Source organism: Gymnoscopelus microlampas, assembly GCF_963454915.1.
Source record: "Gymnoscopelus microlampas genome assembly, chromosome: 10".
In the NCBI taxonomy this organism is placed as follows: Eukaryota; Metazoa; Chordata; class Actinopteri; order Myctophiformes; family Myctophidae; genus Gymnoscopelus; species Gymnoscopelus microlampas.
This window is the reverse complement of record NC_139947.1, coordinates 3,536,740-3,563,245: the sequence shown is the minus strand read 5'-3', so window position 1 is coordinate 3,563,245 and position 26,506 is coordinate 3,536,740. Positions and strand designations below refer to the sequence as shown.

At 41.3% G+C, this 26,506-nt stretch overlaps 2 protein-coding genes across 12 annotated transcripts in view; one reads left to right on the top strand and one right to left on the bottom strand.

The window, feature by feature from the left end:
* Positions 1-17,756, bottom strand: part of LOC311054406 (ankyrin repeat and SAM domain-containing protein 1A) — a 191,247-nt gene extending 173,491 nt beyond the window's left edge. For all 11 annotated transcript variants that reach the window (XM_084070356.1, XM_084070354.1, XM_084070355.1 and 8 more), the window contains exon 1: positions 17,141-17,756. In XM_084070356.1, the coding sequence (XP_083926482.1) occupies positions 17,141-17,373 (233 nt within the window). In that variant the 5' untranslated portion in view covers positions 17,374-17,756. The remainder of the gene's footprint in view (positions 1-17,140) is intronic.
* A 3,489-nt stretch (positions 17,757-21,245) lies between these two features.
* taf11 (TAF11 RNA polymerase II, TATA box binding protein (TBP)-associated factor) lies at positions 21,246-26,506 on the top strand. Its single transcript, XM_084069205.1, has 6 exons — positions 21,246-21,402; positions 22,811-23,048; positions 23,896-24,041; positions 24,484-24,571; positions 25,059-25,155; positions 25,256-26,506. The coding sequence occupies exons 2-6, from the start codon at positions 22,860-22,862 to the stop codon at positions 25,384-25,386; spliced, it is 651 nt and encodes a 216-aa protein (XP_083925331.1). The 5' UTR covers positions 21,246-21,402; positions 22,811-22,859; the 3' UTR covers positions 25,387-26,506.

The following is a 26,506-nucleotide window of genomic DNA, read 5'->3' as shown; positions in this document are numbered from 1 at the left end:
AGTAATCATTGATATAGACTAGGGGTTTTCAACTGATTTTGACCCAGGAACCACCATCCTGACTAAGAGCAACCTGGGGACCACCACTATTGTGCATCATAGACCCACCCCACCTTTTTCCCCGATATCCGATATTGTCCAACCCCTAATTTCCAATACCGATATCAACCAATACCGACATTTCACCAAAAGTCAACTAATTGTCAGGAACATCACATATCTAATCAAATAAAATAGCTATAATATCAACATAATATCTAAAAAACAGTGATTTTGTTTGTTTTCAATGAAGTGAGTCCTGTGACTCAATGGTGAGTCCCACTAATCTTAGATTAGATGTTGGCCTATTTGACAGTGCAGAAGCATAATTGCCTTATGCCTATAACATTAACGAGCGTCAACAAGTGTCAGCTGGACACAGACACACACACCTGCCCTCTGCAGTGCTCTAATTTGAAAGTGACTGGGGTCTGTCTCTTTTCTCATCAATAGCCCTGAATATGATGGAATATGATTAAGGATTACTGTGATTATGGAAAGCTCACATTTCATATCACACACACCATATAGTGAGAACTCCTGAAACTTATTAAAAGCAGAACAAAAAAATACCCTGATACAGACCAAATCATCATGACATCACTGTCGTGATTCATGACCTTCATCTGCTTGACCCCGCACACACGTGCATCTACTATACGTAAGCATATTGATATCCGTGATACGATGACTACTTTATCGGAGAGACTGACGTCTGTGCACAATGATGACAAGATGTATGTTCTATTCCTATCCATTCTGTTCGTGTCCGTGTTCCATATCTTCTGGTCACGTCACGTGTCCACCGTAAAATACTGTATGTATTCTCTATGTGTGTATTACACTTCAGAGCTTGTCGTGTGATACTGCCTGGTGTCATCATGTTCTCCGCGCGTGCGACTCAACAGAAACCATCACTCATCACCCTTAGTTAGAAGGAGACTCCTTTAGGGACCATATGGTTGGTCAACCGAAATCACAACAATCACCACAACCAAAAATATATATTCCCGGGTAGATAACGCCGGTAGTGTTGCATTGGAGCAGTGTTATTTATTCTTTAACCTTATTTCTGGAAGAACAGGACACTTATTATGATAGCATTATAAATATAATGCAATATGTTGTTTTGCTATAAATATCCACAGGGTGACTAACTAGACATGGCTAGTGTTCTGGACACTTAACCCATTAAGACCGGGGACGCGGCGTCTGTGTCATTTTAGATTTCTTTGGCTATTCAAAAATAGCAGATCTACAAGCTCATAGCGCGGCACCGAGTGCCGCGATACGAGCTTGTAGATCTGCTAATTTTGGAAAATCGTGAAAACATATTTTTGACATTATTTTCAAAAAAGTGTTAGGATTTAGAAGCATTTTTAGAATCGGCCTCAGGTCTTAATGGGTTTATTTTATTCAAATGGGGGGGGGGGGGACTAGTATTTCTTTGTTTTGTTTCATCACTTCCAATTTCCCTTGTTTATGGGGGTCACTGACTGTCCCCAAACCGGGGGGGGGGGGGGGGGGTGTCAGTGTGTCCCATGGTAACCACAGTGACACCAACCTAACCTCTCTCTCCCCCCTGGGATAGCAGACATTCCATACTAACATACCAGCAGCACCCGAACCCATGTGCTCCAGCCTGCTTGGAACAACAGCGCGAGTACAGACACGCTCTCTCTCTCTCTCTCCATTCCACTGGAGGAACAGCAGCACACCTTCCTATAATAAACCATAATGGAGGAACAAGCAGCGATCCAACACAACACACCTTCCTAGAATACACACCATAATGGTAGTGATTAAGGTTAGATCGTTAATCTCACAGCTGTATGGTCTGTTGTTTTGGGCTGCAATGTAAACAAGCCTTTCCTATAGACTGTCTAGCCTCTACTCACTCCTAGCCTAGTGCTAATTACTGACTAAAACAACTTTTAAGATAATAGGCAATATCCTACTGCAGGAGTCCTCACAGACATAGAATATTCCACAGACATCAAAGGGCAATGAAAACGTAACATCTTAGCTTATTGTGGAAACCATCTTCCGAAATAATAAAATCCTCTGTGATAGGATTACAGGCCCTGTAGTTTATAGTTATTGGGTGTTGAAGATATGGGAGAGAGACAGAGAGACAAAGAGACAGAGGGACAGAGCGACAGAGCGACAGAGAAAAAGAGGAGAGACAGAGAGAAACATAGAGACAGAGACAGAGACAGAGAGACAGAGGGACAGAGCGACAGAGAGAAGAGAAAAAGAGGAGAGACAGAGAGACAGAGACATAGAGACAGAGAGACAGACAGAGAGTAAAAAATCACACCCTGTGTGAAGGTAGCGGCGCCTTTGATACATTTTGTCATCAATATGTGTTTATAATGTGTTTATAGCCATGTGTCACGTGAAGCTTGACCAATCACTTTGTTGACGCACCTGACCAATCAGAACGTTGACGTACGCACACGGACAAAGTCAGGTATAGAGCAGGATCCGCGCCGCTAAAAACTAAAAAAAATCCAACCATGTGGATCAGAGCATCAGTATTCTATGACAACAGCCATCTATGACATCATTCATCTATATAACATCTATCATCTAGGTCTATGACATCAGCCATATACAGTATATAACATATCTATGACATGTCATAGATGTTATACATACATTACCATATTTGATACGTTTTTAGCCCGGTCAGAGCCCACTGACTTCATTTATAATTTTAAAAGTTACTACTGGCAGTGTGTGTGGGTTCAAGACATTTGGCGCTGATGAGTTTGCGAGATTAGGACAGACAGACAGACAGACAGAGTGTGTTTATATGTTTGTCTAGGCCAGTGGTTCCCAAACTGTTCATGCCACGACCCCCCTAAAATAATCATATTTGAACTAGGGACCCCCCAAAATAATCATATTTGAACTGGGGACCCCCCACCCTGACAAGCGCTTGGAATTGTAGGCATTTTACATTTAGTTTGACACAGATAAATATTATGGAAATAGCCGATCTACAAGCTCACAGCGCCTCGCACTGTGAGGCAGTGTGAGCTTGTAGATCGGCTATTTTCACAAGGTTTGCCTCTTTAAGGAACAAGCAGCTAACCTCTCCCACACAGCCATGGTGTAAAAACACACACCCCATCAATGCAGTAGCGTCATGCTTTAGCCTCTGTGCTAATTCAAAGTGATGGAGGCCTTTTACATATATTGGCATTTTAATTATACATGCTAAAGTAAATGTCACATCCTATAAACAACAAACAGCCCTGAGCTCCTCTGTGGTTCAATAACACTGACTGCAACATGTGTCATGGAGCTGCATGTTCTGACAGCCGTGGACCCCCCATCAAAATATTTTGTTCCAGGGACCCCCAGAAGCAAAGATTTGAGTTAAAAATGTTTGCTTTAAAAATATTTATATTCAGAAGATTTGCACACATTTTCACGATTTTTCAAAAATAGCAGATCTACAAGCTCATAGCGCGGTGCCGCGCTATGAGCTTGTAGATCTGCTATTTTTGAATTAAATAGCCCAAAGTGTAAAATAATGCTTTTTAGCTGAAATCTAAAAATGACAGTTCCAGGTCTTAATGGGTTAACCCATTAAGACCTGGAACGCATCTGTGTCACTTGAGATGTCTTTGGCTATTCAAAAATAGTGTGTGCGCTATGAGCTTGTAGATCTGCTATTTTTGAAAAATCTTTTCAAAAACTGTTAAGATTTAGAAAACATTTTAAAGAATCGCCTCAGGTCTTAAAGGGTTAATAGACAAAGTGATCAATACAATAGTCACTAAAATAACCGATATTTGGAGGCCCATTCGGCTGCTCTAAAGACAATAGCAGTGTCAGACAGCGTATGACAATCATGCCGTTCAAACATCTCACACACACACACACACACACACACACACACACACACACACACACACACACACACACACACAGAGAGTTAACTCATTTATGCTAGCAGAAAGCTAGCCGATAATGTCCCAGTGCCACTGTTTTAGCCAGACATTGATCAGGCCAGGACAGAGAGAGGATGACGAAACAGATATCCCCACAGATCCCTGTGAGTGAGAGTAGATGAGAGCCAGGCATGACTGCATCATGGCATCCACACACAATTGGATTTGCGATTAGGAGGCTTTTAATGCAATTACCCCTGAGCACACTTGACTGACCGGTCCAGCCTGGCTGTGAGTAATGTGATGCACATGATACATCACCTGCAGCAACACTTGTCTCTGTCGGCTTAGAGACCTTGTATGTGTCCGAAACCAACCCTTTTTTTACCAGGTTGCTTGCAGACTGGTCTAGGAAGAGACCGATCAACTAGTCAACACTTCCTCAACACTTTCTAAACACTTTCTAGTGACCTTTTCATCATTGGCTGACATGGCTGTCCTTCAATCTTCCTTTAAGCCAATAGCCTCTATGCACAGCAGCCACATTATCACTTCCTTCACAGGTGTTACCAATGATACTAATGAAGGCTCTGTTCCATTTAGTGTAGCACAGCGGTTTCCACGACCCACATAACTCTGAGAGTGTACAAATGGAACCAAATGGACCCGTAAGGGTCCATTTGGTTCCATTTGTACACTCTCAGAGTTACACACCTGTAAGGGGCCATTTCGAAGCCCATGAGGGTCCCCTGGACCCCAACTGTAGACCCACTGGTGTAACAGAGTGTTTCCAGTGAGCCAACGTGCACAACATCAGCACCCTGACTCTGTTTGACCAGAATGGAACAGAGCCTTCATTAGTATCATTGGTAACACCTGTGAATGTCTTCATAATATGGCTGCTGTGAATAGAGCCTATGGGGAGACTTCCCTGAGACTTCCCCATACTCTGAACGACGGGAGTCCTCCCATGCTATGGGATCATAGCCCAGAACAAAAAGAAATTGTGGTCGTCGCCGCCGAACAAACTATTGACTTGACTCCTCATACACACACACACACACACACAGCGCCGCCTCCAACAGCGATGTGTTACTCAGTGAGCGACAGCAGGGTACAGGACCACGGGTACATTTGGTTCCGTGCGGGGACGCTGGAGAGAGCAACCTGGTATTAATATGACTGCGTCATCATTTATTGTTTATCAGTATTTGCGAGGTGTTTTTTTTTCACAACTTAACACATTTAGACCAGGAAAGAATCTGTCATTTTTAGATTTCGTTGGGCTGTTAAAAAAATAGCAGATCTACAAGCTCATAGCGCGGCACTCGGTGCCACGCTATGAGCTTGTAGATCAGCTATTTTTGAAAAAAATAAATCATGAAAATGTATGCAAATCTTTGAATATATATAAACTTTCGACTCAAATCGTTGCTTCTGGGGGTCCCTGGAAGAAAATATTTTGAGATGGGTGTCCGCCGCCAAATACATATCATTTTGGGTGGTCTTTGACATGAAAAAGTTTGAGAACCACTTATATATATATACAGTATAGCAAGATAGGTACAAAAAAAAAAAACTAAACAATTGCAGATCTACAAGCTCGTAGCGCAGCACTCGGTTCCGCACTATGAGCTTGTAGATCTGCTATTTTTTGAATGGCCCAAAAAAATCTAAAATGACACAGATGCGTTCCCGGTCTGAATGGGTAAATTTACGCCCCTACTAAGAAAAGTAACAGTTTTGTTTGTTTAGTTTTAGTTGACTAAATATCATAAGATTTTAGTCGACTAAATCTACAGTTGATTTAGTCGACTAAAATGAATTTTGGCGGTGCCTTGATGGCGTCGTAATGTAATGGCTGATTCTACACTTGGTTGCATGCTGAAAATAGCTGATCTACAAGCTCACAACGCGACGCGTTGTGAGCTTGTAGATCGGCTATTTTCAGAGCGCAACACCTGAGCGCAAACCAAACATAAAATGACTTGTCTTTTAGTTCTACTGGATCTCTTCTCCACTAGTTCCTCACTAACATTTTAGTCTAGTTTGTATTTGTTGACGAAATTGTCAATATATTTAGTCTTAGTCATCATAGCTTAGTTCTTATTTAGTTTTCGTCAGTGAAAAAAGGTACTCGACGAACAGAGTAGGCCAGTTTAAGAAGTAGTGAAAATAGCCGTTCTCGCGCCGCGTTGTGAGCTTGTAGATCCGCTATTTTCAATAGTTTGGATCCCTGGCAAACGTCTAGTTTCTCTTTTGTGTCTTGAGCGAACAGGTTTGGGAAGCAACAGACTGCTTGTTGTCCTCTAGCCAAGCAAAGGTCCTATTTAACCACGTTGAACCTGACAGGCCTATTCTGGGCATCTCACTGTAACTGACGTGCGCTTGTAGATGTGCGTTTTTTTTTTTTTTGTGATTTGTTATGGTCAAAATGAAATAATAAAGCACAGTGCGTTTCTTGACTGTGAGATGATTTGAACTTAACCCAGTACAGCAGAGGTCTTCAACAGGGGGTCCGGGACCCCTAGGGGGTCCTCAGAGCTACTATAGGGGGTCTGCCAAATTCTTGTGTGATTTTTACATTAACCACTTCAACCAAGCATCCCTATTCTGAGGAGAACTTCTACAAGCGCACAACTTGTATATCTGCTATTTTTGGCAAAGTGGTTTGATGTAGGGGGGGGGGGGGGAGAGCAGACAGATGAATCCAACATGATAGTGTGGTGAAACAAGTCTATGAAATCTATGAAAAAAAATAATATTTTATACAATATATAATGGGGGTCCCTACTTTATCTCGCTCTCAGCCAAGGGGTCCTTGGCCTGAAAACGTTGAAGACCCCTGCAGTACAGTATATAGCAACATCATTTTTTTTTAATACATATTTGAAGTTTTTCAGAAAACTTAGGTCAGGCTTTAGAAGGCATTTTTAGCATCGGCCTCAGGTCGTTGTAATGCATTATGATTAATTTGTAGGTGCATCTCCATTGGCCTCACGATTTGGTTAAATTACACTTTCAACTTAACGATTCAGTTGGATGCCATAACAATAGAGCTGGTCAGGCTATTGGTGCGCATGATGATGTGGGCTATAGATAAATATGGAAGGATGTGGTTTCCGTTTGTCAAACATTTTGACCTGACAAAGACCCAAGTAGGACTGAAATGTTGTCACTAAAAGACGACATGGAGCAAGAATCAATACGTGTGTATTTGTCACTGACTTGTACAGGTACAAGAAGCCAAATGCTGTGGGGACTTCAGACCCCCAGATTGTGCTACATACATACAATGATTTAACCAAAAATAGATTAAAGCAAGACCATACAAAATAGAATAGAATGGTAATAATAAAACAAATAATATATACAAATATACAGTGATACGGCTAATACACTAATAGCCATTTAGACCTGGAACACATCTGTGTCACTTTAGATTTCTTTGGCTATTCAAAAATAGCAGATCTACAAGCTCATAGCGCGGCACCGAGTGCCGCGCTACGAGCTTGTAGATCTGCTATTTTTGAAAAATCGTTCTTTTTTAAAAAAAAATTTTTCAGATTTCTTTTTAGGATTTTGAATTTTTTTAGACGCGGCCTCAGGTCTTAATGGGTTAAGGACTCGTCTTAGACAGGCACAGTAACTTATAATAATGAGCAGTGTTTCCGTGTGTACCGTCAGTTTCTAACAGCAATGTTCACCCAAAAGTGCAGATGATGTAACATCAATTAAGCAACAGGATCAACCAAATGTGTGTGTAAGTGTCTGTCTCACACACACACACACACCTTATATTTTCCGTTTGCCTGTTTTATGGCCATGTCCACAGTTAGTGCTCCAACAGCAGCCGGGACAAAAATAATAACTTGTATGAAGCCTGGAGCCCTTGGCAGTTAGGCAATATGACTTCTCCTTTCATTATGACCTACAGCCCTACACCCGTAACCCCAGGTTACCCCCTACAGCCCTACACCCTAACCCCAGGTTACACAGGGTCCTGGTATACAGGCTCTACTGTCAAAACGATCGACACACGACTTGAACCCCGGCATCCATATTCTGGATCTACATTGGCTGTTTTTGGCAAAGAGATGTGGTGAAGAAGAGAGGAAAGAGGCGGTCCAAGCACAGAGCCAACACTGGGTTCAGTTTACCAAGTCTAGAGAGGGTTTAAATGTTAAAGGGCTGTCCACGCCACCAAGAACCTAGCCTGGTAAATGTGAATTCACATTATCGTGTGTCTCCTGCAGAGTGGTCTGGCCCTGTGGGCGTTTTGCAGAAACCATAAAGTGGAAGGGCCAATGGGCTCTATGCACAGCAGCTATATTGGAAAGAAATTGGGCCTCTTCTGGCTTCCTTCACAGGTGTTACCAATGATACTAATGAAGGGCTCTGTTCCATTCTGGTCAGGGTGCTGATAGTGTGCATGTTGGCTCCATAGACTGTATAAATGAGATGGACAAACCCCCTCCGCTGCTTTCTACAGACCGAAAATGAAGCCTTTGCTGCAAGACGGTAGGTCCGCCATCTTTCAATACGCGTCAGAATGAGTTCAGACCATTATTGGTTGGGTAACTTGTCAATCAAGAGCGGGGGGCGGGGAATGAATGCTATTGGTTGTGTAGCGTGTCAATCAAATCATCCCGCCCCTCCTAGAGAATAGCCTACTTTATCGTCAATTTTATAATAAATAGAACCATAATTTAGCAAAACGCATATCCTGATGATTGAAAGGAGACTTTAAACTAGCGACTGGAAGCATATAGAATTTATGACAATTTTTATTACAGTAAGAAAATCTAGTCTAAAGTTTGTCAAAAAACCCATTCACTTGCGCTAAAATAAATTCTTTCTGAACTCACAGGTCGGCGCAAGGTAAAACAGCGCCACTCTGGCCATTTTGTCGGCCTCATCGTAAATATCTCAGCCTTGCCCCTTGGTTGGCTCACTAGAAACACTCCATTTTGGTTCCCAAATGGCCCCTTATGGTCGGGTGTTGCGCTCTGAAAATAGCCGATCTACAAACTCACAACGTGTCGCAGCGCAACGCGTTAACTTGTGAGCTTGTAGATCGGCTATGTTCAGCATGCAACCAAGTGTAAAATCAGGCATTTCGACGCCATCAGGGCACCGCCAAAATACATTTTAGTCGACTAAATCAACTGTAGATTTAGTCGACTAAAATCGTATGATATTTAGTCGACTAAAACTAGACTAACATTACAACATTTCAGATGACTAAAATATGACTAAAACTAAATGGAATTTGATTCAAAAGACTATGACTAAAACTGAATCAACGTTTCCTGTCAAAATCAGGAACAGGAAGTCATGTTCAACATGTTTGTTTACACAACGTTATGGACCGTTCATCAGCTGTGGATGCATCGCATGATTATCTTTATGGCTATAGTCATGGTTGTAGTTATAGTTATAGTTAGCATTCTTGGTGTGGACTGAGGACAGCCCTTAACCACACCGCTAAACCCCAAATACTTTGTTGACGGGGGTTCCCCAGGAGTCTACACCAAAATCTCTTCGCTGAAAATAATTATTACATAATCGTCTAATCGCAATTATTTGAGATAATCACAATTATTTTTGCATAATCGTTTCCATGTTGAAGATTCTTCACACATTTTCAATAAAAAAAAAAGCAGAAATAGCAGATCTACAAGCTTACAACGCGTCACTTGGTGACGCGTTGTAAGCTTGTAGATCAGCTATTTTTACATGTATAAAATGATTAAATATGTCAATAATTTCTTTGTATATTTAAGTTATTTGTCATATCTGCCCTGTGCCATGTTTTATTACGAAGCCTAAATGGCAAACATAATACAAATTTGTATTCATATGTTCCAATGATAACAATTAATCGTCAACCGTAATTTGTAATCGTGACAGCCCTATATACAAGTTCGCGAGATTCGCGACGCATTGTGAGCTTATAGACGGGCTATTTTCACCGAATGTTTGCAGATTTTTGCCCCCGGAATATGGACACTTAGGGTTCATGTGGTGGTTAACTAAACATTTGTTATGGAGGGGGTTAGATGGTTGGAGATGCTTCACAAGGCGGGCTCAGTCAGAGCCATAACTTTGGGTCCAGTGTAGTCAGTGTGTGAGTTAAAGGTCAAGTACGAAACACAAGTAGGCCTTTTTTTTCTGGAAAAGGCTGAAAGAAGTCATTCAAGCATTTCCTCTACGATGTGTCACTTGATATTCTGTCATAACGTTGAACTCGGGTAGTTGCAGACTCAGAGTTACAAGCTGTTGCACTAACACTGCAGATTTTTACTATGAACTGCTTTCCGTAAGACGTAGCAATTCTAACTCTAAAATGCTATGCAGACACTATGCAAGGAAAGAGGTTCAAAAGAACGGTGGTTCTCAAACTTTTTCATGTCATGGACCCCCAAATGGACACTTATTAGCCCGCGGACCCCCATTTGAAAAGATATGCCCGGAACCCCCATAAGAGAAGAGATTGTTACCGCTCTAGCAGTGATTCTCAACCATTTTAATTTCAAGGACCCCCAGTTTTATATGCGTTAGGTTACGGACCCACACTTCATGTCATTTCTATCTCTGGGACCCCAGTTTATATTGTAAAATCAACGTTCATTTAACTCAGAGAGGGTAATGGGTCCATTTGGTTCCATTTGTACACTCTCTAAGTTACAGACCCCTAAGGGTCAATTTGGTTCATATTTCCTAACTATTTATATCATTTAGCTGGGGACCCCCTGGAACTCCCTCAAGGACCCCTGGGGGTCCCCGGACCCCACTTTGGGAACCAATGCAAAAGAAGGTGCTTGTCTACAAACGGTGAAGAATTATGTGCAGTAAATGGTAAATGGTGCATTTATATAGCTAAAAGCGCTTTGCATAGATTGTGCATTACATTCACACATTCGCACACACAGTCACACCCCCGATGGCGGAGGAAACCATGCAAGGCACCACCAACCTGCTCATCGGAATTAGGGGTTCAGCGTCTTGCTCAAGGACACTTCAACGCCAACTCTGGGGATAGCCCGGGATCGAACTGGCCACTCTACCGGCCACTCTCTACCACTGAACCACTGCCGCCCCATGCAGTCAGAAACACTGATCACTACAAATTGTTCAAGGGGCATTCACCAAGCCTTTTATCGTCCAATATCACGTTTTTGGGGGCAAAATACTATTACTTGTATCAAGGAGACAGATTTTAACCCTTTAAAACCTATAACGCATCTGTGTCACTTTAGATTTCTTTGGCTATTCAAAAATAGCAGATATACAGAGTGCCGCGCTATGAGCTTGTAGATCTGCTATTTTTGAAGAATTGTGAAAAAAAAGATGGGTAAAGATGTGTTTCTGTTTGTAAATGAAGATGACAAGGCACTTTCTTTGAGTCCATGCGAGTCATCTAAATCGAATCACAGTGCACAAATATAGTTAGGGGAGCGGATTTCAAATATGGCAAACTCACATTTTCCACTTTATAAGATCAGATAGGAGAAACAGAGCGGGACGATCGCGTTTAAAGTTCAATATCTGCCAATACCGATTAGGTGACACGGATTGGAGCTTCACCAGACACAGAACCCGCCCTGTGTGTGTGTGTGTGTGTGTGTGTGTGTGTGTGTGTGTGTGTGCGTGCGCAGTTTTAACCCAAATTCACGAATCTTTTTTAGAATGAAACGGGCAGGTGGTGTCCTAGAAAAGAAGTGGAACATCCCTCACACATGAATGGAGACATCAGTGGGATGCTAAAATGCCTTCAAGTCATCTATAATACATTTGGAAGCGTTGCCTGGCATTTTATTTGTGGGTTAACCCTTTAAAGACCGGGAACGCATCCGTGTGTCATTTTAAGAGTTATTTGGGCTATTCGAAAATAGCAGATCTACAAGCTCATGGCGCGGCACCGAGAGTGCCGCGCCATGCTGCAGTATTTTTTAACTCAAATCTTTGCTTCTGGGGGATTCTACAAATGTCTTCTAAATGCCGACATTCTTTTTTTTTTTTAAACATTTCTATAATCAGTGGTTCTCAAACTTTTTCATGTCAAGGACCCCCACAATTTGGCCACGGCCCCCCCCCCCCCCATCTCAAAATATTTCGTTCCAAGGACCCCCCCCAAAATCAAAGTTTGGAGTTAAATATGTTAGCTTTAAAAATATATACATAAAGATTTGCGCACACTTTTACGATTTAAAAAAAAAATAGCAGATCTACAAGCTCATAGCGTGGCACTCGGTGCCGCGCTATGAGCTTGTAGATCTGCTATTTTTGAATAGCCAAAGAAATTAAAAAAAATTACACTGATGCCGTTCCCGGTCTTAATGGGTTAAACTGAACCGAACACACACTCCCTTCCTCAAGAGACTTCTAGCATCCCAGACAAGACGAGACTCTCCTGCTCTGCTCACAGTGGCTGCAGTGATGGCGTGTGTGCTGTTCACAATGCTACGGGCCTTATGTAGGCCTACTGTAGGCCTTCTGTAGGCCTTATGCAGTGGTTGAAGAAGTACTTAGATATTGTGACTTAAAGACGGGGTGCCGTGATTTTCAGTGATTTTTTCCCCCCTAAAACATAATCATCAGGTATTATGGTTATACTAGGAGGAAGATTTTTTTCAAAAAAGTGTACAGAAAGTGTTATCTGGACACGCCTCCAGTTCATTAAGTATACCTGGTTCTCACCTTAGCACCTCCTCCACCACCTTAGCACCACCCACCTGTCCTAGTCCCTCCGCCTTCTCATGCCCACACCTGTTGTGTTATGATAATGAGGGGGAGGGTATGTTTTTACTATGTCACTAAAGGGCTGTTTCTCTATTGGCACGTTTGACCCTCAAGGTTTCAGCCCCCAGGTAGAAACTCAAAGTAGTCAGAGAAGACATAAAACACCATAGAAACACCACCAGGGGGCTTAATGAAGTTCTATCAACCTCATAGACACATGAAAAACAGAAAAAGTGCAAAACCATGGCACCACCTCTTTAAGTAAAAATAGCAATACCACAATATAAAAAATACTCTGTTACCAGTAAAAGGCCTGTGTTCAAAATGTTACTTGAGTAAAAGTAGAAAAGTATTGGCATCAAAATATACTTGAAGTACCAAAAGTAAAAGTACTAAAATGTTTGAAAATAGCCGATCTACAAGCTCACAACGCGTCGCGATGCGACGCGTTGTGAGCTTGTAGATGTGCTATTTTCAAATAGCCTAGGTATAAAATAGGGCTGAAGTGGTTAATGTACCTTTTATAATATAACAATTTATATCTGCAAAGTAACTAGTAACTAAAGTTTTCAAATAATTGTAGTGGAGTAAAAGTACAATATTTGCCTCCGAGGTGTAGTAATATCCCTAATAATACATAATAATGTCACACTAGGATAAGTATACCAAGTGGGACAGCTTGTCTAGTTCCACACTGAGACAGACAGACATCTTTTCAGTCGATCAGGTCAGACGCCATCGCTCAGGTCAGGATTAGTCTCACCGGGGACCACCGCCAAATTGATACGTACTATATTAGCCCACGGCGCAAACCACTATTTAGCATATTATTCTATAACTGGCAAACTGCAGGTGGGGAGAAAACAGTAGAGAGTTAAACTAACCATTCTCTGAAATAGTCTTTCTTATACAGTATGTTACCTCATTACGATTCACAATTTAGGCGTTTAGCGGACGCTCCTATCCAGAGCGACTTACGATAAGCAACGGTAGACTAGGATCACAGACCAAGAACCTAGCATCAGTCTAAAACACAATATGTACTATCAGAATACCGTAATACTATAGGAAACTATTGGATACCAGGTAAACGATGAACCTAGCATTTGTTCAAATAACATGCCATCTATCATTATGCTGATAATAATAATGATGCATAGCCGGTGAAATAATAGTGACATTATTTTCCAGGGAATAACCCTTGTAAACACTTTGTAAACAGGGGAGCTTGTAAACACTACGGCGGCGCATTTGAGACAAACACACTGTGGCGAGTTTTCTGTCATTGGTAAAGTCAGATATGAACCAAAAAATATATATATAAAATAAATCACGATAAAAATACACAATCTAGTGCATGGATGGACCGCTCTTGGTTTTTAGCTGCGGTGGACTCGGGATGGAGTTATGATTTATTTTCTCAATACCACTCGTCTTAGGATATATAATAATATCATATAAAAAGGTTAGAAAAACGTAGTCCGGAATTCTCCTTTAATGTTCTGACTAGGGCTGAGAAGCAATTTATTTTCAGTTAAAACAGATTTTGGTATGAGTGAATCAAGTGAATACATAAGTTTAAGCAACAAAAAATAGTTCTGCACACAACCGTGTTTTTATCCACGCTTCCATCAGAGAGTTTTTTAAATCTAAATTTCCCATCCACTGGGCCAAGCAAAGCAGTCTGATCGGCTTCTAGTCCCATTGCGTGCACTGGGGTGTGTTGGCTGTTGGTTGGTGCACTGGTATGATCGGTACACCTGAAACTCGTCCAGTGAGAAGGTTCTGTGGTGCATAAACTGAGCGCGATTAAAATGCGATTAATTTTTTTAATCGCGTTCATTTTCTGTAATTAATTAATCTAAATTAATCAGTTAAAGTCCCAGCCCTAGTTCTGACTGCACGTGCTGTTTCTATTCTGACTAATAAAGTATCGAATCAATCAATACTGGTATCCTCATGATTAGCATCCAAGATGGACCCTTGAGAGTGTACGAATGGAACCAAATGGACCCTCACGGGTCCATTTGGTTCCATTCGTACACTCTCAAGAGTTACATTAGCATTTGAGGATTTCACAGTGTAAATTAGGGGTCTGTCGCAGAGATATAAATGTGGCATCAAGTGGGGGGGGTCTGTGTCCTGACGCATATCAAACTGGGGGTCCCTACTCCCCTACAATCCAGCTGGCAAAGGGACAGAGTGCCGTGTATTGGGGGACAGTGTCTAGCTCAGCTTTGTACACAGGGTCTTCAACAGGGGGTCCACAGAGTTACTACAGGCGGGTCCGCCAAATCTTTGTGTGGTGTGGAACATTACTCACAAGCTCACAGCACCTTGCGTCGCGAGGTGTTGTGAGCTTGAAGATCGGCTATTTTCAGAGAGTCTGCGTAGAGGGGAAAAGAGCAGGCCAAGTACAGAGCCAACGATCAAGTTGACTAAATATTGAGGGCTTAAAGGGTTAACGGTCGGAAAACACACGTAGACATGAATCCAGCTATCTATGAAATCTATGAAAAAAGTTTAATCTGCAACAACATTTTATACAATATAGAGGGGGTCCCTGCTTCATCTCTCTCTCAGCTAGGGGGTCTTTGGCCTGATAAACGTTGAAGACCCCTGCTCTATGGCATAGCTTTATGTTATTGTTCTGAACATAAACAGAGAGATAATAGCATTATTTTTACACTCTAATACTTGGGGTCTTCAACATGGGGTCCGGGACCCCTAGGGCGTCCTCAGAGCTACTATAGGGGGTCTGCCAAATCGGATAGGATTTTTACATTAACCACTTGAACCCTAGCGTCCCTATTCTGAGGAGAGCATTAGCTCAAAAAATAGCAGATCTACAAGCTCACAACGCCTCGCAGCGTGAGGCGTTGTGAGCTTGTAGATCTGCTATTTTGGGCAAAGAGGTATAACATGCAGAGGGGGAAAAGTGTGTGACATTTTAAGTCACACACTGTGTCCTCCTGCTACTGCTACTACTACGCAGTATATAAAGCCAGGCTTTAAGCACAGCTCCTAACAAAGAGAAGGCTTCTCCCAGTGTGGCTGCCTGCCTGCTGCTACTGGTTAAACTGGTTAGTGTTTGTTTGCTACTGGAGTGGAGAACATGTTTACTGGCCAGTTGCACCACTAAAAACACACACATGATATCAATAAAACCCTAATGAATTAATACTAGGTCGCTGATTAAACTGGTTATTGCTTGTTTGCTACTGGAGTGGAGAAGAGAACGTGTGTTTATTGGCTAGTAGCACCACTAAAAACACACATAATAATATCAATAAAAACCTATTGAATTAATACTATGTCACTGGTTAAACTGGTTATTGTTTGTCTGCTACTGGAGTGGAGAAGAGAACATGTGTTTATTGGCTAGTAGCACCACTAAAAACACACATGATATCAATAAAACCTATTGAATTAATACTAGGTTCACTGGTTAAACTGGTTATTGTTTGTTTGCTACTGGAGTGGAGAAGAGAGAACATGTTTACTGTGCCAGTGACACCACTAAAAACACATAATATCAATAAAAACCTATTGAATTAATACTAGGTTCACTGGTTAAACTGGTTATTGTTTGTCTGCTACTGGAGTGGAGAAGAGAGAACATGCTTACTGGGCCAGTGACACCACTAAAAACACACATAATATCAATAAGAACCTATTGAATTAATACTAGCTCAGTGTTAAGGTGCAGTAGTCCAGTGGCTAATTGGATACAGGATAGGTGGGCACTACTAGGGACATCTGGGCACCTCCATGTACAGTAGAAAGTGGTTATTTTGTCCAAAATGTAAAACAATAAAAAATAAATGGTCTTAGGTAACATTAAGTATACATGATGTGAACATGCACGGCATGTAATTTATCCGACTTATATTCATCCTTCAACTTCTTGTTTATGCCCCAAAATGACTGGATATACAGGTTTGTGTAGCTATTTGTAGAAATATTAGACCTCAGGCATGTTCTAATCATGTACACTTTACTTTAGACCATTTTTCAAATATTTTATTTCTATAACATTCTGTACAAAATAAGACCATTTTACATGGAGGTGCCCAGATGTCCCTAGTGCCCACCTATCCTACCCAGTGGTAATACAAGCTTGTAGATCTGCTATTTGTGGAAGAATCTTGAAAATGTGTACATATATATATATATATATATATATATATATATATATATATATATATATATATCGCCACATATCTATCAATTAAGGGGTCCTTGTTGGCATGAATAAGGTTGAAAACACTGCAATAACCCAGTTCAGACAGCGCTTTAGCCGACTGGTAACGTGTGCAGCTTTCAGACCCAAGGGTCCCGAGTTCGCGTCCCGGTAGAGGAGGAAGCTCCATAGATCCAGTTACTCTATGCTATGGACCCACCATTCATCCCAGTGACTGGGATGAATGGGCCCCGGTAGTATAGTTTACCTGAGCAGGCTGGACAGAGCGTGAGACGCCGGGGCTCCGTGCCCGCCGTGGCCGCTCGCTCCCCCGCCGGATCCTCCTCCTCCTCCGCTGCTCCCAAAGCTGCTCCCACCGGAGCTCCCACTAAATCCGCCGGAGCCCGACGACGACGACTGTCGCTTCCCGGACAAGAGCTTCTCCACGGCGGCCAGGTTCCCCGTGCGCGCCGCCTCCAGGAGCTCCTGCTCCTTCCCCATGATGATGATCACGGAATAATAATGGGATCTCCTAGTCCCCGATCCAGAGGAGGTGGAAGGAGGAAGGAGGAGGAGGAGAAGGGGGGGGGGGTTGACGGTGGAGTGGAGGGAGAGGCGGTGAAAGATTCCTTTACGATCCCCCTGTTGGAGGCGGAGGAAGGTGGGGAAGCAAAACAAAAGACCCGGTCCTCCTCCACCGGTCCTCCTTCCTTCTTGGGGGGTTTGGACCCCGGGTCACCAGGTGCGGTGTGCGGGCACGATTCACCCCCTCCAGGCTCCTCCGCTGGCTTTATTATTACTGTGGATGGAATGGATTGGATGGTGGAGCTCCAGTGATCCGCTCCGGGGGGAAAAGTTTGGCTCGTAATCCGCCAAGCAGTTAACTTCCTCTGGGGCTCTGGAGAGAGGAGGAGAGACGCTGGAGCCAGTGTTGCCAGATTCTGTGAGAGAAACAAGCAACCAGGTCTAGGAAAACCCAGCCCAAAAGAAGCGACTATGGGCCCACATGAACACTTTAACATATACATCAGCTATATGAAAATAGCAGATCTACAAGCTCACTTTGAGCTTGTAGATCGGTTATTTTCCAAATAAAATCTTGCGGGGAAATTATAATTGAGGGGCGGCCATATAGCTGAGTGGTTAGTGAGCCCGCCTAGGGAGCCAGAGGCCCTGGTTGCCCCAGGTTCAATTCCAGGCCAGCCCAGCATATGTGTCGATGAAATGAAATTTGTCCCTGAGCAAGACTCTTAACCCCTAATTGCTCACAGGTTCTCATTGGAAACAAGACCGCAAGGACTTTCATGAACGACCTGTTAAAAGGAATTATCCTTAATAAGCAGATCTGGCAACCCCTGGCTGGAGCCTCCTCCCCCCCCCACCGGACCGTCCGTCACTTCCTTCAACCCCCACCCTTTCCCTAGTGTTGCCAGGTTTTGCAACCAGGTCTATGTAAAGCAAGCCCAAAAGAAACAACTAGGGCTAGTCATGTTTTACCAACAACACCAAATGCTCCCTGGCACAAAACATTTTCATGAAAATGTTTGAGAACCGCTGGTTTAAGTAATATTCTTATATTTCATGGTAGATCTACTCGCAGAGCTACAAGCTCACAACACGTCACGGTCACACTACGATGCGTTGTAAGCTTGTAGATCTGCTATTCTCATAGAACAATCTTGGAAAAAAGTGGAAACATTTTTAGGAATGTTTTCAAATCCACAACATCTTGTATGGAGGGGTCCCTGCTGGCACAACATATTTTCAGACGGTTGGGTCTACAAATATTAATTTGGGGGTCCTTAACATGAAAATGTTTGAGAACCACTTTGGTTTAAGCAACATTAGGAAACAATTAAGCCCAAATAAGCAACTACTACACTCTAGAAACAAGGGTTAGGTTAAGACTTGACAGGGGCCAGTTTGGAATTGCAGCTTCCTTAAAGGACAACTTTGGTTTTTCACAACCACGGTTTATATTTTAGCTTGTAATTAAAGTAAATAAAAGATGAGTGTAATTTTTTTCCCATTTACTGCTTTCTGTAGTTTTTGCAATTTTTGGGATCTTTTTTACAGTGGGCGGGGGCATTCTGTCCGTTGGCTTAATATGTATTTTTTTACACAATAACTCAGCGTTTTCTTTATTATTAATTACAGTAGCTCTTCTAGCCCCCAATAACTCACATCTGGCCATCAAAGACCACAGGACCTTTTTTATTGTGTAAAAAAGGCATATTTAGCCACCGGACAGAATGCCCCCGCCCACTGTAAAAAATATTGTGAAAATTGCTAAAATTATAGAAAGCAGTAAATTAAAAAAAAAAACAACACTCATCTTTTATTTACTTTAATTACAAGCTAAAATATAAACCTTGGTTGTGAAAAACCGAAGTTGTCCTTTAAGGTGTTTTTTTTTAGGGCAGTTTTGAAAGTGAGTAGGGTTTTACACTCCTTTACTCCCTATAGTAGGGCATTTTGTTGCATAACATGAGGAACGAGTTCATTCCCTTGTTTGTGCCAAATCTGTGTTGAATATGATCAGTGGAACTAGATCTGCAGATCTAGTTCCACTGATCATGTTCAACACAGATTTGGCCACAATCACTACATCATGATGTAGTGATTGTGGACTTCATTTACGTTTTTGAAGGGTTTTGACAAGTAGCCTACATGGGTTTCCCAAATGTTGCGGTGTATCTTGTAGACCAGGCCCATTGCAAGTTGCTGTACTCTGTCCTCAACCGAGCCATCCAACCCTAGCAAAATGAGCAGGGGTTAGATGAGTTGTATGTTTAAGGCCAAGAAGTAGCCTTACCAGTTTGAGTTTTTAAGGCCTTAGTGGTGTTGAGACCAAATAAACAACTACACTTTAGAAACAAGACCAAATAAACAGCTACACTTTAGTAACAAGACCAATTAAACAACTACACTTTAGAAACAAGAACAAATAAACAACTACACTTTAGAAACAAGAACAAATAAACAACTACACTTTAGAAACAAGACCAAAAAAAACCGCATCCAGCAACTAAAAATATTTACCAGCAACTTTAAGGAAAAACAACCCAAAGTAGCTTATAATAAACGGACATGGCAACCCTGCCCCTCTCTCGAAAATAGCAGATATACAAGCTCACAAGCTTGTATATCTGCTTTTTTTAGGGTGAGGGGGGGGCCCCTATGCTCTGCGATCCTATCCAAAGCCTCAGCACAGCCCAGTAGGTGGAGCCCCACTAACCAACCAACACGCCCTAGCCAGTGTTGCCATGTCCGCCTTATTATAAGCGACTTTGGGCTTGTTTTTCTGTGAAATATTGGTATTTGTTAATATGTTTCGCGCGTGGCTCTCTGAAATGTTGCAATGGTAAAAGATAATATATAAATAAAAAGAAGTCTCCTTTTTGATTATTAATGAATGTGCTGTTATTTCAATAACATTAACACTATTAATTCTTAGCAATAATCATAATTTACAATTTACAATTTAGGTATTTAGCAGTACGCTCTTAATCCAGAGTGGTTCACAGTAAACAAGGTAAACACAAGGTAATATCTAGGATCAGGTAAACCAAGAACCAAAAATCAGTCTAAATCAGTGGTTCTCAGCCTTTTCAGGACGCAAAACCCCCTAAATAATCATATTTGAACTGGGGACCCCCCAAAATAATCATATTTGAACTGGGAACCCCCCAAAATAATCATATTTTTTGAACTGGGGACCCCAAAATAATCATATTGTTTTTTAACTGGGGACCCCCCACCCTGACAAGCACTTTGAATGTAGGCATTACATTTTGTTTGCCTTGGTTCCACAGATACAAAATTTGCGAGCTTGTGGATCTGCTATTTTCACAATTTATGTTTTTTTCTTATATTATTTGACAATTTGGCCAATTTTTCACCAGTTTGTTCATTACTTTTGATGCAGCAAATGGTCTTTTTTCTTTTCTTTCTTTCTTTTTCTCCCACGGCTTTAGAACCACTGGTCTAATAATAATAATAATAATTATTATTATTATTATTATTACCCTTATTAGTATTATTGTTATTATTGTATAATATATATATATATTTTTTTTTTATTATGACCCTTATTATTATTATTATTATTAGTAGTAGTAGTAGTAGTAGTAGTAGTAGTAGTAGTAGTAGTAGTAGTAGTATTATTAGTAGTAGTAGTATTAATACTAATATGTTTTATATAATCCAATATAAAACATATTATATTATCCAATAATACTTGGATAATAATAAATTATTGTATATAAATAATAGTGTTTTGCTGTTGTCTCTGCTGTGTTCAGCAATAAAGCAATAAAGTTGATTCAACACCGGAAACGGAAATGTCTTTTTAGCCACAGGAAGTTCCGTCTTCTTCTCTCGAGGCTAGCTCAGTGAAGCTAACGGTTAGCTAACCTTTAGCTTCACGTAGCATCAGAGTGTTAAGGCTAAGCTAAAACATTATAAATATCCTTAAAATTATATTTTCGTGCACGAGCACCTAAAGCGGAGCCGAGGAGAGATCTACTGGTATTTATAACTCTTATAAATCATGTAGTTGTTGATCTATTCCTCTGTGTGTGTGTGTGTGTGTGTGTGTGTGTGTGTGTGTGTGTGTGTGTGTGTGTGTGTGTGTGTGGCTACTGGCTAGCTGTTAGCTCGCTAGCTTGTGGGTTGTTTTGTTTACATCAGTAGTAGTTTTATTTTGGTCATTAAAAGCATATTAATACAAAGCCTTCATTTATTGTTATATTAGACAAAATAGACCAAAAAGATGTAGGCTGAAGCCTTAGCTTATTGTGCTACCATTTTAACCTTTGAATAGCTATCATAGGTAAGAAAATACAACAACAGCTCTCTCTCTCTCTCTCTCTCTCTCTCTCTCTCTCTCTCTCGAGGCTATATATATATATATATATATATATATATATATATATATATATATATATATATATATATATATATATATATATATATATATATTAGTTATTAAACAACTATCACTTGGATTTTTAGAACAGAAGAAAACAAGTAACAGAAACCAACCTTCTGGTTTTCTATATATATAATATCAGTCAAGTATATAGTCATAGTAAAATAATTTGGCATATATTGTATACTAATGTTCTAATGTATCTATTGTGTTGTCTTTTTACATTTGTTTATTGAGCTAGAATTTTTATTTTGTTCATCTAGCTATTCCATAATTTTACATTTGTGTTTTTGGTTTTATATATTCTTGTATTTATTATTCAATAACGACAAAGAGAATGTGTTGCTAAGAATGCTGCAACTACACACATTATACTCCTAGTTTACACAGATGTGTTTAATATGTGCAGTTAGTTGGTTTTCACACCAGTTAGTCATTAATGTCTATTAATGTAATTTATCAGTGGTGGAAAAAGTACTCAAATCTTTTTACTTAAGTAAAAGTATCAATACTGGAATGTAGAAATACTGTTACAAGTAAAAAGTCCGGAATTTCAAAATGTACTTGAGTAAAAGTACAAAAGTATTGGCATCAAAATATACTTACCAAAAGTAGAAAGTTCTCATTTTGCAGACTGTCCCATTTCACAATTTTATTAGAAATATTTTGAAAATGGCAGATCTACAAGCTCACAATGCGGCACATCGCGACACATTGTGAGCTTGTAGATCTGCCATTTTCAAATGGCTGAAATATATATACAGGGCTGAAGTATGTTTTGTAATAATAATCAAAATCTACAAAGTAACTAGTAACTCAAGTTTTCAAATAGTTGTAGTGGAGTAAAAGTACAATATTTGTACTTTAAAGTGGTACCTGGTTGTGAAGGTGACTAATCAGGATTTCCAACGATATAAAACATAATGCAGATTGGTATTATTAAGAGGAGAAATAATGGACCGAAATGTATTTGAGCTGAACAAGCACTTTGAAATCTGTTTGCAGAATCGCAGGCAGGGGGCACCAGAGAGGTTTGTGGTGATTGGTAGCGATAATGGCCGACCCCGCGCGCATCAAACCGGACGACACGCCTCCGTCCGAGACGCCGGCCTCAACCAGCGAGGAGGAGGCGGTCAAAAAGGAGACGGCCGCCGACGACGTCCAGGAGGGGGCAGCGAGCGCCGCCGACGACACTAAAGAAACTTCTACTTGTTCGACTCCTCCCAAACAGGACGATAAGAATGTCAGTTTACTTTTCAACATTTTAAGCCTGATTTATAACGATGGTGTCTCTGTGCACAAAATGCCAGATCTGCAAGCTCACAACCTTGTGAGCTTGTAGATCGGCTATTTTTTGGGTGTAGAGATTTGATGTAGGAAAAAAGCAGTGCAAGTACGGTTGTGACTTAAGTCTGTTTGGCTAAGAGCAGAGGGTTAGTTCATAGTTCGGTAAATGTTTGTCCACTACCTTTTTTCACTGACGAAAACAAAATAAAAACCAAGCTACGATGACAAAAACTAAGACTAAATATACTGACAATTTCAGTCAACAAATAAAAACTAGACTAAAATGTTAATGGACTAGTGGAGAAGAGATCCAGTAGAACTAAAAGACAAGTCATTTTATGCTTGGTTGCGCTCGGGTGTTGCGCTCTGAAAATAGCAGATCTACAAGCTCACAGCGCGTCGCAGCGTGACGCGTTGTGAGCTTGTAGATCTGCTACTTTCAGCATGCAACCAAGTGTAAAGTCAGCCATTACGACGCCATCAAGGCACCGCCAAAATACATTTTAGTCGACTAAATCAACTGTAGATTTAGTCGACTACAACTAGACTAACAGTAAAACATTTCAGATGACTAAAATATGACTAAAAACTAAGTGGAATTTGATTCTAAAAACTCTGACTAAAACTAAATCAAAATGTGTTGTCAAACAGAGCCTTCATTAGTATCATTGGTAACACCTATGAATGAAGGTAGTAAGCAAGAGGCCCAATTTCTTTCCAATGATATAGAGCCTACTTGAACGCCACATTTAGATGTGATTTCCCTTAATGTGAGTGTCTTGGTGCTTGTCATGGTGTCCCAGGCGTCCCAGGCTGCGGATGACGAGGAGGAGGGCTCGTCCTCAGGCCCGTCCTCCGCCAAGAAACTCAAAGTAGGACCCGGAGGGGAACCGGAGAAGAAGAAGGAGAAGCGCCACAAGGTGGACGAGGACGAGATCCAGAAGATGCAGTGAGTTCTGACATCATCATCATCATGCTTCAGGACAGAGCCATACATAATCACTGTAGGGGGAAACCTTGTAATTTCCAAAACTGTTTGTGCAAATGGTCAAGATTAAAAAAAAATAAAAAAAGGGGATAAAGTGGCTACACAGATGCGTTCCCGGTTTGAAAGGGTTAAATGTGGAGATACAAGGTTTCTGCCCCACAGAGACCGTGGGTGCGTTCGGAAATGCGCACCACGAGCACACTCGCCTATTAGTTTGTATAGGCCAGGGTGCTCGGTGCTATATTTCTGAACGCACCCAATATGTAATGGGGATTAGGGAGGGTGAGGCTGATTGAAGCAGTCACACCTGGCCAGAGTGAAGCTGGGAGCACACACACACACACAGGACTGAACTCTTCCCTGTTTAAACACCATCATGTATTGGTGTTCTGTTCTTCTCCAGAGTTCTGGTGTCGTCCTTCTCTGAAGAGCAACTCAACCGCTATGAGATGTACAGGCGCTCTGCCTTCCCCAAGGCCGCCATCAAGAGGGTAAGACTGTTACACTTCACCTGTTCTCTGTAGCTTATTGATTTTTAATAGGTTAGTTTACAATAGCTATGCAGGGATTAAAGCAAACACTTGAGTCAGGCCAAACCCAATCTGAGATTTGTGAAAGGAGTCCTCTACACTAGTGCTCTGTTTCCTAAACAACTAACACATTATGATGTTAAGGTATAATCTATGTTCTTGCTGTTCTATGTACAAGCAACAAGTTAAACCTTTTGCTTTGATCAAATATCCGAGACAATTGGGGTTGTATGGAAGATGTATTATATTGCTAGTGTGACCTCTACTAGCAATAGTAGAGGTTTAAGTCTTTCATTTGATGAAAATGACTGAAAAGAAAGCACTATATTGTGTTAGTAATCATTGCTATAGAGTGTTTGTTCAGTAACAGGAGTCTCCCTGTCTTATTGAGAAATGTAATCCATGGGTATGACATGATGCATTACAAAAATGACCCTTTGGTTTCCAGCTGATCCAGTCCATAACAGGATCGTCAGTGTCCCAGAACGTGGTGATTGCCATGTCGGGTATTTCCAAAGTTTTTGCCGGGGAAATCGTGGAGGAAGGTGAGTTCTGTAACAAACGCGTCTTTGTGCAGCAGTAGTGTCTGTTGGATTTAAGTTCTGACGTAGGTTCTTTGTGTTTCTCTCTCTCTCTGTCCTGCAGCGTTGGATGTGTGTGAGAAGTGGGGCGAGACGCCTCCTCTTCAGCCCAAACACATGAGGGAGGCGGTGAGGAGACTGAAGAGCCGCGAACAGATCCCCAACACCAAGTTCAAGAACATAATCTTCCACTGAGAAGAAGAACTTACCCAGGGGGCTTGGACGCCAATGCCTGATTCATACGAGGTTGCTTTGCTTGCGCCACGCACCGAAAATAGCCAATTAACAAGCTCACAACGCGTCGATGCGTTGTGAGCTTGTTAATTGGCTATTTTTGGCGTGCAACTAAGTATAAATCACCCTTAAATTGATGGTAACAGTTTGCCAGTGACACAAGATGTTTGACAACCCGTGGAGACCATCGGTAGAACCACTCAGCTCACATGCAGCAGAGACTCACTGTCACACTTTGTAGGTCAAGTACAAATAAATGGTCTTGGCTAAAGTAGACCGGCGTTTCTCTGGGGGGAAAAAAGCTTCACCTCATTGCTCTGTACTCAAAAAGACACCAACCTCTCCCATACTGGTCACAGTGGTACGGCTTTAATGTACTGCAGTGCTTAAAGCTTCTCTCACATGTGAATTCTCTGATCTCTCCAGTGTGAATTCTGATCTCTTCAGTGTGAATTCTCTGATCTCTCCAGTGTGAATTCTCTAATCTCTCCAGTGTGAATTCTCTGATCTTCTCTCCAGTGTGAATTCTCTGATCTTCTCTCCAGTATGAATTCTCTGATCTTCTCTCCAGTGTGAATTCCCCATCTTGAGTACAGACCTTGAGGTGAAGCTTTTTTTTCTCCACTGCTAAACGGCAGTAAAGCTCCATTCAATTCATACTGTGTAACACGAGAGCATAACTTAGACTATTATGCTTCTGTCCTGTGTGAATGCTCTGTGTTCTGAGATGAGACCATGTATCAGCTAGTACACCGGTCACAGCAGTATGTCTGGCTTTGTTTTACTGGGTGCAGGAGAAGTATTTTCAGGTTTGTCCAGAAACGCAGTGTCTCTGTTTAGCCGCTCCCACCTTGGCATCATGTTCTCCTCCTGTCTGTAAATATCCTCATAAAGGTGACTGCAAAATAGAAATGTTACTGTTAAGGTCACTGTTTAATAGCAGATTATCGGCGTATACTATGTGTTCATAAATCTATCTTATGCCAGGACATGCTATTATCGTGTCTAAACTGAATCTTGATTGTGTGTGTCGGCAAAGACACTAAATGTACTGTTTTTAATTAAAAGTTGTTTTTGTAAA